At 42.1% G+C, this 15,316-nt stretch overlaps 1 protein-coding gene across 4 annotated transcripts in view; it reads left to right on the forward strand.

Moving 5' to 3' along the window:
• Positions 1 to 15,089, forward strand: part of LOC137274068 (kinesin-like protein KIF3A) — a 30,179-nt gene extending 15,090 nt beyond the window's left edge. For all 4 annotated transcript variants that reach the window (XM_067807047.1, XM_067807051.1, XM_067807049.1 and 1 more), the window contains 2 exons: positions 5,476 to 5,609; positions 12,227 to 15,089. In XM_067807047.1, coding sequence (XP_067663148.1) covers positions 5,476 to 5,609; positions 12,227 to 12,266 — 174 coding nt within the window. In that variant the 3' untranslated portion in view covers positions 12,267 to 15,089. The remainder of the gene's footprint in view (positions 1 to 5,475; positions 5,610 to 12,226) is intronic.
• Positions 15,090 to 15,316: the final 227 nt, after the last annotated feature.

The following is a 15,316-nucleotide window of genomic DNA, read 5'->3' on the forward strand; positions in this document are numbered from 1 at the left end:
TTCAAGGTATTGCTGGGGATGTCAAGAACATTAGACGCTTGCGTTCGGGTGCATTGCTAATAGAGTGTGGCAAGAAACAGCAGACAACCAATCTGATGAACATTGAATCTTTTGTGGGCATTCCGGTCACGGTCTCTGCTCACAAGACCTTGAACACAAGTAAAGGTATCGTCAGAGATCGTGATCGGTTGTTTGCTGACATGTCCGAGCTTGATATAGCATGCGAAATGAAGGATCAAGGTGTGCTGTATGTGAAGCGCTTTTCCACCCGAAAAAACAATGAAACAATCCAAACAAATACCTATCTGTTTTCTTTTTCATTGCCAAATGCTCCCAAATCAGTAAAGGCGGGTTACTGCAATATCCAAGTTGAAACCTACATCCCCAACCCGCTCAGGTGTTTTAAATGTCAGAAATATGGACACGGTGTATCTACCTGCACATTGTCTGTTGTGTGTGCTCACTGTGGTGAGAAGACACACACAACAGAAGATTGTGACAGTGACTTTAAAAAATGCACTAACTGCTCTGGCGACCATTCATCTTCGTCAAAACAGTGTCCAATATGAAAAGAGCAAATGGCGATTAACAAAATAAAGTTCACCCAAAATATCTCTTTTTCTGAGGCAAAGAAACTGGTGAAGAGATCTGACCTTCTAGAAGGTTATGCTACAGTAGCAAAATCATCATCTGAATTCAGCTCTAAAATAACAAAATCATCCACAGGATGCCAAACTACCTTGACTTGGGTCAGTTCCGACTCCCCACAGGTTTTATACCCTGCTATATCATCCCAGACTGAGGAATCACTTCCTACTACATCAAAGTCCTCTGATCATAAGTCATCTTCACAGTCACGCTCTGAGTCTCATTCAACAGCTGATAGACAACAAATTGTTAAAACTAAACCCAAACCTAAGTCAGATGCTTCAAAACAACAAAGTGGCAGAGCTCCTAAGGGGTCACAAAATAAAATTCAATTGTTTAATAAATATGGGTCTCTTGAAGATATGGACGTTTCTGAAAACGTCCATTCTAGGGCACATAGCTTGTCGCCCTCCAAAAGAGTGCGGGGTAGATCCCAAAAAAATCCCCCCAAAAGATAGTTTATTCCAATAATATTGTACAATGGAACTGCAGAGGTTTGAGGACTAATTTACATGAATTACAGCTATTAGTCCAAGATTTCACACCTTCAGCGTTATGTCTCCAAGAGACATATTTAAAACAAACAGATGCATTTGACCTTCGCCATTTTAATGCATATCATTGTTTTTCACCTCTGGGTGATAGGGCCACTGGCGGATCATCCATTCTAGTCAAACAAAATGTTATTCAAAGCCCTGTTTCACTTAATACTAATATGCAGGCTGTTGCAGTGAGAATTATTTTACATGTAGCGTTTACGCTATGCTCTCTTTATATTTCACCATCTTCGGCTTTTGCCAAAACCGATCTTCAAGCTCTATATGATCAGCTCCCAAAGCCCTGTATTATAATGGGAGATTTAAATGGCCACAACCCACTCTGGGGTAGTGTAAATACAAACACTAGAGGTAAATTGTTGGAGGACTTTTGTTCTGACAATGATTTATGTATTTATAATGATGGTTCCAACACATATTTACACCCTGGTACAGGGACTTATTCTGCTCTCGACTTGTCACTTACAAATTCAGAACTATTAAATGAATTTGAATGGTCAGTCCACGATGACCTCTGTGGAAGTGACCATTTTCCTACCATATTAAAAGCTATAACTCCATCTGATGTTCCTCCATCATCAAGGCGGAATTTTACAAAGGCTAACTGGACTTTATATGAAACACTGTGTGCTGAAAAACTTAAACCCGAACTTTTTATTGACGTTCCTGATGCTATTAAATGTTTTACTGATGAACTGAATTCCATAGCTGATGAGTGTATACCAAATTCCTCTGTAGTTCCACACATAAGAAAACCATGGTTCAACGATGAGTGCAAACAAGCTAGGAAGGCAAGGAAAAAGGCAGAACATTATTTCCGTCGCCATCCTATGGTACATAATTTAAATAAATTTAAAATTTTAAATGCTAAAGCGCGGCGTACTTTTAAACAAAACAAACGCCAATCTTGGCAAAATTATGTTTCCAAAATAAATTCTCGGACACCCATGTCCAAGGTATGGAACATGATCCAGAAAATCAAAGGTAAAGGTACTAAATCTACTGTCCATCATCTCAAACATGGAGATCAATTGCTTACTGATAAATCAGATATTGCTAATAAACTAGGTGAAACCCTTGCTAAACACTCTTCCTCTTCAAATTATGTACCAAAATTCCAGCAATATCAAAAACAACAAGAAAAGAAAACTATTAATTTCAATTCTGATAATGGGGAAGATTATAATGAAACGTTTTCTATTCATGAACTCCATACTGCTCTTGATCAAGCTCATGACACTGCTACTGGAGCTGATAACATACATTATCAACTCCTGAAGCACTTACCAGAATCCTGCCTAGAAACTCTTCTCAATATTTTTGATGATATTTGGACATCGGGTAACTTTCCTCCCTCATGGCGTGACGCCATAGTAGTACCCATACCTAAACCTGGACGTGATCATACGGATCCATCCAATTATCGTCCGATTTCATTAACTAGCTGTGTTTGCAAGACCATGGAACGCATGATAAACAATCGACTAGTTTGGTACTTGGAAACAAATAACCTTATAACTGATATACAGTGTGGTTTCCGTAAAAACAGAAGTACTGTCGATCACTTAGTGCGTTTAGAATCATTTGTTAAAAATGCACTAATTAATAAACAACATACTGTGTCTATCTTTTTTGATCTAGAAAAAGCATATGACACAACCTGGAAATATGGTATTTTAAGAGACCTACATGACTACGGCTTGCGAGGTCGTTTACCTCAATTTATAGCAAATTTTTTAAAGGACAGACAGTTTCAAGTTCGAGTGGGTTCTACCCTGTCTGATCATTACAATCAGGATCAGGGTGTTCCACAAGGCAGTATTTTGTCTGTCACACTTTTTAGCATAAAGATAAACAGTTTATCAAAAGTTTTAAACGATTCAATTGATGGATCATTATTTGTGGATGATTTTAATATTTCTTGTCGTGGGAAAAATATGCATACTATTGAACGACAACTGCAGTTGTGTTTAAACAAAATAAATAAATGGTGTCTTGAAAACGGCTTTAAATTTTCTAAATCCAAAACTAACTGTATACATTTTTGCAGAAAATATAAACCACATAAGGACCCTGAACTATCTCTAGATGGCACTCCCATCAAAGTTGTAAAGGAGGCCAAGTTCTTGGGCCTAATCTTTGACTCCCATTTAACATTTCTGCCTCATATCAAGTCCCTTAAAACTAAATGCTTGAAGGCTCTTGACTTGTTGAAAGTTGTTTCCAACACAAAGTGGGGAGGAGATCAAGCAACCCTCTTACACCTGTATCGATCACTCATACGTTCGAAACTCGATTATGGTTCCATCGTATATGGTGGAGCCTGCAACAGCAACCTTAAACTTCTTGATTCTGTCCACCATCAAGGCTTAAGACTTTGCCTTGGGTCTTTCAGAACTTCACCTATTGATAGTCTCTACGTTGAGGCCGATGAACCATCTCTTACTCAACGTCGTATAAAATTGTCTTTACAATACACTACTAAATTATATTCTGATGAATCTAACCCTGCCTATAACTGTGTGTTCAATCCCCTTTATGAAGATTTGTATAACAAAAAGTCTTCTCTTGTTCCACCTCTTGGGCACAGAATTAAACCATTTATTTCTTCTGCCGGTATTGAGCTGGAAAGTATATCGCCTTCCCGTCTTCTTTCTTCTCCTCCTTGGCAGTTGGTTAGGCCACAAGTTGACCTAACATTAACATTTTTTAAAAAATCAGAAACAAATGACTTACAATATAAACAAGAATATCATCAATTAAAGCATAAATATAGCAATTACAAACCTTTATTTACAGATGGGTCCAAGGACGGTGGCGCAGTGGCTTGTGCCACTGTCATTGGATCCAGAACAATATCTTCTAGATTACCAGATAATAGTTCTATTTTTACAGCTGAAGCTAACGCCATATTAACAGCTCTCAAATATATTCAAAGACACCCGAAACGTAAACAATATATAATCTATTCCGATTCTCTTTCTTGCCTTCAGGCTATTAAAAATATTTCTTGCAAACATCCACTTTTAATAGAAATTATTGAATTGTATAATGATCTTGCTACTGGCCAATACGACATCGTCTTTTGTTGGTTACCCAGCCATGTAGGCATTTCTGGTAACACACTGGCTGACCTTGCTGCTAAAGCAGCACTCAACAAATCTGTGACACCACTTCTTATTCCTTATAGTGATTACAAAGCCACCATTAGATCTTATATCCGTGATCTGATGCAAAAGAAGTGGGACACCCAAGTGGGTATCAATAAATTACATGAGACAAAACCTTACATTGGTTATACCCACTTGGGTTGTCAGTCCAGATTTGAAGAGGTTATTTTGCGACGATGTCGTGTTGGCCACACTAGATACACTCATGCGTACCTGTTAAAAGGTGAAGATCCTCCATTTTGTATCCCTTGTGATGAGAGAGTCACGGTCAAGCATATTCTGCTTGACTGTGTTGAATTCTCCATCACAAGGGATAAGTATTTTACAGTTAAAACAATTAAGGATCTTTTTACCAGCGTTAATTCTCATTTAATTATAGGTTTTTTAAAAGAAATTGATTTTTTGGTTGAATTTTGAATAATATGTTTCTGTAAATAGATGTATTTTAATGACTGGTAGTTTGAATTAGTAACTTGAATTGTTGGTGGCTGTACCCTCAAAGGGGGTTGAAGTATTGTAAAATTATTGTCCTCCTGAGAGGGTACGTAAGTCCACAAACATGCAAAGTAAATTCTAAATTTCCACGTTTTTAATGGTAGTATAAGTGTATTTTTATTGTATGGCTAGATTTCCGAAATTGCTGACGGCTGAGGGGATGATGTAAATCCAGCTAGGGTCCATGCAGGTAGCAAAAGTACTGTAAGTCCCCATGGTCCCTAGAATGGTGATCTACCTTCAGTTGTTGGCAATCTATAGCCCGGTTTTATATTGTATTGTCCTCTATAGATAAATTGTTTTAGGCATAGCTACTAGTTTTACATTCATTTCTGTGATGTTCTAGTTTTTTACTGTCCTTCGTCGACTGATTGTTATAATACTCATATATTCCATTTTAATGTTCCGTTCCCATCACGATATGGCTGAAATATTGCCGATGTGACATTAAATTTTAACTCACTCACTCACTCTTCTATGTCCAAATAGTGAACAAGACAGACACTATGCACTATAAATATCTGACAGGTATATCTACCAGCCACATGGACATAACCAAGTATTGCACAAGGTATCCATTGACTGACAATCTTCTGTGACTACAGTTCCAGGAAGTGGACTTGTCCCATGTGTATCTTGCCTACACAGCAGAAGGGGCTGCAGAGGCCATGAGGCCCAAAACTGCAAGATCTAAATCTGGAAGACCCAAAACTGCCAACAGGCCCAAAAGTTCAAAGAAGTAAGTAATGGAGAAAAAAGATCAGGAGATGGCATTGCAATGTACTGTGCAGCAATCCCTAAAATGATCAACACTGAAACGAAGATTCCCTGATTTGATCCTAGGTTTGTGTACACCATAGAGGCTAGTTTGAGTGGAGTGGCAAACGTCTACTCTCTGAACCCTTTCTTCCCATAATGAACAGGCATGATATGGTTGAAATACTGTTCAAGGACTTGTCAGGGTGCTTTGGTAGCCTACTGGTTGAAGTGTTGGCTCATCATCCCTAGAGGGTACCCCGTGTGAAACCCACCCAAACCTGTAGTATTGGTAGAATATCGGTGAATATGGTTTAGTCTGTCCTCACTCAAAGCTGGCTCAATGTCACTCCGTGAGACTTCGTGTCATGTCCTTCATGCCCTTGCCTTTGTGAGCCAGATGAAGTTCCAAGTAACTAAATACCATGAAAACTCTTGTAGATGTCAGTATGATACATGGCAATAAATACCATTTTTAACTTACCTTACCATAGGTCTTATGCATATTACCTCAAGCTTCGCTAGAAGAGATCAGACAGTCGTTGATTCGCCATTCCCTAGATGGCTACCTCATGTAATCTACGAATGTAGTCACGGAAGTGACGTGATCTCCCCACTCGCGCAAGCGCGAACAATCCAAAAATCACTTTTACTTCTAGCGTTCGTCTGTTCGGACGTTTTTGGTTCGCTTAGTTTACCTACTTTGTGGTTCAATAAAGTTGTTTCCTCAGGGGTAGGTATGGTTTGTATCCCTTAGGTGTGCGTGTTAAGGTAAGTTATCTTTTAACTGCACTTACTTTGCTACCTCGTGTTATTTTTTTCTCTCACTTCGGGGTGGGTTCGCCCGCGTCGTGTGTGAGTGCGGCATGGCGTCCGTGGGGGTATTATATCTTGCTGGTTTTCTCCCTCCATGTGGTTTTCCATGTCGATTAGTATTTTTGCCAGGTTTCACTGCATTTATATGTTTTTTCGTGCCACATTGCGATGTACGCAGGCAACCGTTTTGGTTGTTTGCCCTTCGCTGTCACGAGCTTACGGGCGTGCCTACTTTATAGTGGGGGTGCGTTGGTGCTGCATTTCTGGTATAGGGGTGTTTTTTCTACCTCCTAGCGTTGGTTTCAAGGCATTGTTATGTTTGTTTGTTGCACTTAACTGTGTATATCTCCCCAGTTTTGCACTATCTGCTTGGGGCAGGAATCGGCGAATATCCCCACCCTTGGTGCCCGGATTGTGCGTCTCTAGCCTGCTCTTTTGACGGACACTGCCAGTACTGCGAGGTGTTATTGGTGGCGGATTTCGAGAGTCGTCGTTGGGATCTCTGCCGGACGACCCTGACTTACAACCGCCTTCAACGCCTGTGCCGACGCCTGGGATGGGGCGTTCGTCTGTGACGCCTGTACGCTTGTCCCCGGAACCACCTCGCTCGGATTCCATCGTGGATCTGTTTTCATCCAGATGCCTTGTCTCATCCGGAAGTCCAGAGGTTCCTGCGCTCTCTCCTGACGCCCGGTGCTGCTGCGATGCCAGCGTCTCGACATCTCGACACCAGCGCCTATGCCAACACCAGCGCCTTTGCTTACGCCAGCATCTATGCCAGCGCCTGTGTTTGTGCCTATACCTATGTCTACGCCAGGGCCTATGTCTACGCCAGTGCCTATGCCTAAGCCAGCACCTATGTCTACGCCAGCGCCAGAGGCTGTGCTTGCGCTAGTGACTACGCCAGCGCCTATGTCTACGCCAGCGCCTATGTCTACGCCAGCGCCAGCGCCTGTGCTTGCGCCAGTGCCTATGCCTATGCCTACGCCAGCGTCTGTCTACACCAGCGCCAGAGGCTGTGCTTGCGCTAGTGCCTATACCTACGCCAGCGCCTATGCCGACGCCGGACCCTATGCCAGCGCCAGCGCCTGCGCCTTACCGTATACCCAGAGTGTTGCATACGTTGTCCAGGGAAGAGGTTTTACAATGACAGTTGGATGAAGGGCGCGCTCGGCGCTTGGAGGCAGAGCGCTCTCGGCGCAGATCGCGCTCCAGGTTCCCTGGGAGTCGGTGATCCCGTACCCTCCACAGTAGTCTTTGTCGGCGCTCTCGGTCCCCGCTACGCCCTTTGAATGAGGACTCTCGCTTTACTACCAGGTGAAGACGGTGCTTGCGCTCCCAGTCCATATCACCTCGACGCTCCTCTAGAACTCGGCGTTTGCGGTCGCCGGAACCACCTTGGATCTCGTCCAAGGAATCTGCTGCTCATGCATCGACTTGGTCTCCTACGTCGCGGCGTGATTCGAATTCCGTTTCCTATGAGGACCTGGAAGAACAGGTTTTTGGCCCGGACTTCGACGAGGAGGCAGGAGGCGACGGCGATGGTGATGGCACTTAACTACCCTTATCAGTCGTCTTCGAGTGGATTGCTGACAGGTTACCGTACTGCCCTTCACCTTCGGCTAATTCCAACAACCCTGCAGCACTTCATTTATCGCCGGAGTTACTCATCCCGCCTGATCCTATGGTGGCGGACGCCGTGGCTGTATTAGATGCGGTCTTTGAAAAATTGTCATCTAATCCGAATTTCTAAGTGTGTAAATCCAAGAAGTCAGATTACAAGATACACAGCCTGGTTTTCGCGGACAGCGTGGCGGTCTTGGTTGAATCTATGTAGCGGTTATTGGGCTCCTCGCAGCTCTCTTACAGAGTGCAGGATTCTAAGCGGGTGACCATTGAGACTGAACTCAAGCGGATGCTTAAACCGTTGTCTGCTCTGGTGTCAGCTACCTCGGCGACGGCGATGGACTTGTCTGAAGACAACGCCTCGAGGATTGATCACCGTACCAGATATTCCTCTGCTGGTAGGCGTGAGACTGGGTGTCCTTTGGAGGGACTGGCTGCATCCTCGAAGATCCTTACTTTACAATTTGTAAATTGTAAATTTGTAAATTTGCGGAGAAAGTTTTCTTTCACGTGCTTTACGCATTGTGTCACGAAGATTTTTCGAGACAACTACAAAGTGCCACGCCGAACTACACCTCTTATTATAGAGAGGGCAGCATTTATCTTCAGGGAAAATTCCAACACATGTACTTGGAAAGCAATTTGTCTACGTCCGTTTCAAGCGGCGGAAGGGTTTTCGCGCGCTTTACTCCTTTAGACACGTGCTCGCCATACAGCATGGTTACTGTTAAGCCTACAGGCTAGCAGGGTATCACCGTTTACAAGATTTATGGTGATTAGTTACCTGCTACACCGGTGACGTCACGTCTACATTTTGATTGGTCCCCGAGAGACAACGCCCTGCAAAGGATCCCAGGACGTTACATCTACGATCTGATTGGTCATCGAGGGACAACGCCCTGCGCAGAATGTGTTGTTATTATTCTAGTGTAAGGAAGTTGTCTGCAGTGACTTAGTCATTTACGATGGAAAGATGTCGTTACACTCTAGACTAGCAGTCTACAGCGGCATTGGATTTCTCTACTCGGCATAGAGATCCTCTAACAGTAGTCTCAACGCTGCCTATCAGGAGGCGTGCAGCGATGTATGGCAGTTTCTGATCGGACAGACAGCCAGCTATAAATAGACTTCCTTGAAATGTCAACACATTCATAATGAACAGCGTGGTTATTCTGAAGTTGAAGAATGACGCATCCTTACGGCATACAAGATTATCTTGAGAGGGGTGGACTTCATTATCAGGCTATTAAGTCAGCTTGGATGACTAACTAACTCCGCGGGAGTTGATTCATCACATCGCCGTCCCAGGTTCGGGGGTCGAAGTTCAAGGCGATGTTAAAAGCAAGCTGTACTCTGTCCGTTATCACTATGTCAGTGATAATGTCTACTCGATTTGCTCACGTCACCTTAGGATATGATCAGACGTAGACGTCTACTATTACGTCTATGACAGCGTTTTCTTGATCATGATTTCAAGACAGGTTTATGACTTTGGACGTCTTGACTCCACACCAGTGGTAGACTCGCTGGTCAATGTTGGAACTTGCATATTGTCATTCAACAACCATCTTTAGGTTGACACGTCTCTACCAGGATTGAGTGCCTATCTAGTCAAGGAGGTTGCAGCAAGATTCTGGGGGAGTGGAGCTTTATCTCTTCACATCACCCAGTTGAAGATAAGCGGTGATGCATGTCTATTATTGACTGACAGCACCGAGAGACAAGCTACTGATGATCCATTCGGTCAACTCAATAGTAGCCCTCTAGGTAAACAAGGGTCAAGGAGACCACGACCTCTACTACACTTGTCGTTTCTACCCTTCGACGTGGTCGAGTCTGATCCTCCATATAAAAGCATCTCACACACCAGGAGCCTGCATCTTCATGGCAGACGCCTTATCTCGCCCCCTATGTCTATCTCCAACAGAGAATATGTTGTGTCGAGAGACGTTTCAAATATCGGCTTCCAGAGTGGGACCAATTGTTGTACCATCCTCACAATTGGACACTGCACCTGGATCCGTCACGGTTTCATCTTTGCGCCTGGACCATCTGTGATAGTCTTGAGGGCCAAGGGGTACTCATCTCAAGTGGCGAAATTAATCACCCTGGAGCACAGGGTTTCCACTCAGTCACTTTATGGACCTGCAGGCGTGGGCGATCGACACGATCCTGCGACTGCTTTTGGTCGCACCTTGGTGGCCAGCCAGGCCATGGTTCCCCGACCTGCGTCATCTCGCCAGCGGAGAGTCGTACCAGCTCCCAGATTAGTTACGTCTGCTTCGACATCCGCACAGTTGGCAGCTGCATCCAGACCCACTGAGATTTCATCTTCACAGTTGGGTCATCTGCAGAAGGCAATAAGAGTTAAGGGCTACTCCTCGTGCGCGGCAAGCGTCCTAGCTTGTACGCATCGAATGTCCACTAGGTCCTTATATGACGACAAGTGGCGCTCATTTGTGAGTTTTTGCGCTCAAAGATCGCAAGACCCTATGACAGCTTCTCCACAGTATTTAGCGAACTTCCTCCTGTTCCTGCATAACTGCAAGCATCTTAGAGGAAGTACCTTGGGGACTTATCTGTCGGCTTTGAACTCTATTCGATTAAAGCAGATAAACAGATTTCCAAGGTACCAGATTTTATTGCGCTACTCAAGGCCTGCAAATTGGAGGACCGGAAAGTTAAGCTTCGTCCTCTAGTTTGGGACCTCAACATCGTCCTACAACATCTTAGAGGACCTCCGTATAAGCCTTTAGAGGAAGCCTCCTTCGTGTATTTGTCTCAAAAAAAAAAAAGGACGGTCTTCATTCTAGTGTTAGCGCTACTGCTGATAGAGCTAGTGGAATTCATGCCCTGGACGTCACGCAGGTTCGCTTGGATCAGTCGAGGCATGGACCAGCCCACTTGGGTCTCCTGTGAGATTTTGTGGCCAAGAATCAGCTCCCTGGACAGCCAGACAGACTGTTCTCCATTCCTCTGTCATCTGCAGTCTTGGGACAACATGACTTGGAAGAGGAGCTGCTGTGTCTCGTTAGAGCCCTCAGATGTTACATCCGGAAGTTGGCTTCTAAGAGACGTTCCCCTAAAAGACTGTTCATCCCGCTTTCGACTACCTGCAAAGGGGAGGTGAACAGGAACACAGTCGCCTGATGGCTTCGATCTACGATCCTGGCGGCTTTTGATGCCAAGCGTCTACCTCATCCGGTGGCAGACAGCCCACACGAGATTAGAGCGTTGGCATCTACCATGGCCCTCCATAAAAATTGCACAATGCCACAAACTATGGAAGGCTGCTTTTGGAAGTCGTCGTCTACTGCCTTTGCTTCCCACTACCTGAGGGACTTGGCAGTTGAGGACATGGAGGGACTACAGTCTTTCAGTCCGTTGGTGGTTGCCCAGCAACTTACCCGGACGTCCGCCCATTAGGTAATAACACTGTTACTTACCGTTGGTCTTAAGATTAACCTCACCCTCAGGGTGCGTCGGTTTTTCTTTGGAGTTCCCTTGGGTTACTCTTTGTCCTGCTTCCAGGTTTGTCCTGTGACTGTTGGCATTGGTCTCCCAGGTTCTCCTAATGCATGTGCACTGGTTGCTGAGGGATGGTCCTCCGGAGTCCACACCACCATCCATCTGTCGAAGCCATATGCATAAGACCTATGGTAAGGTAAGTTAAAAATTTATTAAAATCTAAATATTTTAGATATTTAAATACTTACCTTACCATAGGGCGGTGACTCCCTCCCAACGCTGGATGCTCCTCCCCACTCTGGACTCTTCGGACCTTCCTGTTGCCAGTAAAAGTGATTTTTGGATTGTTCGCGCTTGCGCGAGTGGGGAGATCACGTCACTTCCGTGACTACATTCGTAGATTACATGAGGTAGCCATCTAGGGAATGGCGAATCAACGACTGTCTGATCTCTTCTAGCGAAGCTTGAGGTAATATGCATAAGACCTATGGTAAGGTAAGTATTTAAATATCTAAAATATTTAGATTTTAATAACTTTGCTCAATAACATCTCTGCTTTACTGAGAAAGTGTAATCCTAGATATAAATTTTACATTTGACTACTGTCTAAGATGACATTATTTTCAGAGTATAACTTCCACCTTCTGTGTATAGACAATTGTTTTACTTTAGACTAACATTTCATTGCAGGAAGCGAAAGGAAAACGATCTGGAGACATTGCTCCAGTGACTATTGTCAGGGGCATTCGCCCTGGCTGTGTTCAAGGCAGTGTTGCTGTGGGAACAGTTCCAGGAGAATGCCTTAGCTACAGTTCTGGCACACTAAAACTGACCGGCCAGACTGAAGTACACATGGAACAGCAGTTCCTATCACGGCTGGATCTCCATGACAACATGTCTGGCCAATGTTTACTGTGATAACTTGCTTACGTCATGCACCAGTCATCAAATCACCAGAACATCTTCATGTTGTCCAATTCTTTTGTGGCATTTTTCCATATGATATGTAAGACTTTTAACTTATGACTGTATGTGTCCTTGATAAAAGGCAAGACTGATTACAGTGTATGTTTAGAACCTGATACCATCTGTCTTATATTGTTAAATATAGTGATAACAAGATAATGTTAACAAAATAACCCTAGATGTTTCACGCATCTAAACAACAATTACAAGATGTTGTAGCATTGTATTTCAAAGGTCAAGGTCATGTTTGAAGCTGTTATGAAACATACTTGGATATCCATGACCAGTTTCAGTTACACTTTGATTTGTGTAATCCAAAGACAGATGTGTATGGCCTCAAGAAGTTGATCTTAGGTACGTCAAGATGTTCAAGGGATGTTTTTCTTAGTCTTCAATGGACTGGAGGTACATGGTTGTCTTTTAACACATATATTTGAAAATTTCTCAAGTGTTCCAATACTGCGGAGTGATATGGTTCTGATAAAGACTTAAGAAATATTCCAGGTGTTGTACTACTGATCTGTAAGCTTTGCGGGCAGACAAAATATCTCCCCTTAGCCATCAGGCAACATGAACCTTTGGCTGGAGGATGTTTCTTGAACTCTAAACTAGCACTGTTGTGTACCAAGGAAATGGAAAGCGATTCATGTGTAGATGAGAATTGTTGGTGATTATCATGAACATTTCCTTGTTGTGTTAAATATTTTTCATGTCTGTCAGGGATATAGTCTCCCTCAAAGGGTACCACTTTATTAACTTTGAAAATATTTTGGGTTTGTTTTTTTCTTGTTCAGTATTAGAGATTATATCTTTTTCAGTATTAAGGATAATCTCAGTTGAAGGATCTGAATGAGTGTGTCATAATCTGCAGGAAACTGAGCTGCACATTTGACTTTTAGCAATAGAACACTGTAAGGAGTGTGTGAAGTGTTACCATGACAATACAACGGAAACAATATAGTTGTGTTTTGTAACTTCTTTGTTATGCACACTGTTCACATGTGTGATTTAGGTTTTTCTACAGCTTTCACTCTCAGAAGGTGTTGTTTTTTACAGATCTGCTGGAAATGACAGTTATATAAACTTACTATTTTTGCCTGTACATTGTGAATGCATATCAAGTTATATAAGCATAACAGCTTGTTATTAAAATAGACTTTGTTGAGAATGTATTATTTTGAATTCAAAATTCTGATTTGATTCAACTGTCTCCAGTAATAATGAAATCCCTTTGTTGTCATATTTACTGTGTGAAGTATGCACAAATATACTGTTCTTGTTTTTATTTGCTGATGTCTTCTACATCAGAAATGCTTCATTTGAGCAATAGAAGTATCACTTATAATTTCAGTACCGAAATGTTTGAAGATTCCTGTCATTATTTTGAGAAATTCTCAAATATGTTGTAATGGCTTTCCAAAGATGATTTATCAGTTGGAATACACTTTTGCATGCCACTAGAAAGATGAGAATTTCAAACAGATTCGAATCTATTAATTTTGATGAAAAAATGTCACCCTTTTCAAAGTGTTGATGCCTGATTATTTTTAATATGATATGATGTGAATTTCTATGGTTTAGACAATGTTAGGTCAACTGCTACTATTGGTTTTCTGGACACATTTTATAAGAGATAAAAGAGAGTTGACCTACTGAGCCTTTCCAGTTAATTTCTGAAGCCAGGGTGACAGTTTGTTTGCAATGTGTACTACACTGTCCAAATTGTCAGGGTTCCAAAAGGCCACGTCCTGATTCAGGAAGCAGTCGTAATGTTACAACCTATTGTAACAATGATTTATCATAGACATATGAATGGCATAGTGCTACAGATGTTTATGGATCAGGACCCAGCACATTATACAAATTTACAAGTCTTATTAGATCTCCACTTGATGCAAGGACACTTAAAAACATTGTTTCAAATGATATTTGTTTATATTTCTATAAGGTCAGTGTTTACTTAGTGGCAGTACTAAATGATAATGTTTATACTGGTTAACTTGGAGGATAGTGTGTTAATGCTCCACCTTCTCCAGACGGTGTTTGAAACACATTCAGTGGTTCTAAAAACAAGGATGTGGGATTAGTAGCAGAAACCAGTAAAGAATATAAAAAAGCCCATTTAGTCGCTGGTTTCATAAACCGTATAAACTTACCCACATGGGTATAATGTGTGAAGCTAATTTCTGATGTCCCATGCCGTGATATTGCTGGAATATTGTGTAAAGTGGCTTAAAAATGACCTCACTCTTCCCTGATATCACCATTAATTTTAATTTTACTTGTTTCACAATAATATACTTGACATGGACAAGTGTTGTGTCAAATGTTGTGAGATACAATGTGTTTTTACTGTAATTGTGTGATGTTTCTCATGTTTGAGTTAGAGCTGAGATGTGTGATAATGTACCTTCCCTGTTATTTAGGGACTTTATGTATTTGTTCATGTTTCACCATGCAATGTATACTGTCAATCACTCATCATCTCATTTTTACCTCTGTATATATGTGAAATCAATTGTAGATAATCCATAATTTATTTGTAAGTTATCAAAAAGATCAAGAGCAAGAATTACACTTAAAAATGGTTTGATGTTGTGTGTTTGTCCAGCAGATTCCAACTACACAGACTTAACAAGGACCAGTCAGAAGAAGTTGAAGAATGTTCTGTTTTCACTCATGGTATTTTCACACTGTTGAGTGGTGGATGTTGGAATCCTAGTGTGGAAACTAACAGAAGTTAAAAAAAAATGCAAACTTTGTCTTGATTTTTTGAAGGGATACATTCAATTCACTGAATGATAGTGAATCCTA

The sequence above is a fragment of the Haliotis asinina genome, chromosome 2 (genome assembly GCF_037392515.1).
Source record: "Haliotis asinina isolate JCU_RB_2024 chromosome 2, JCU_Hal_asi_v2, whole genome shotgun sequence".
Lineage (NCBI taxonomy): Eukaryota > Metazoa > Mollusca > Gastropoda > Lepetellida > Haliotidae > Haliotis > Haliotis asinina.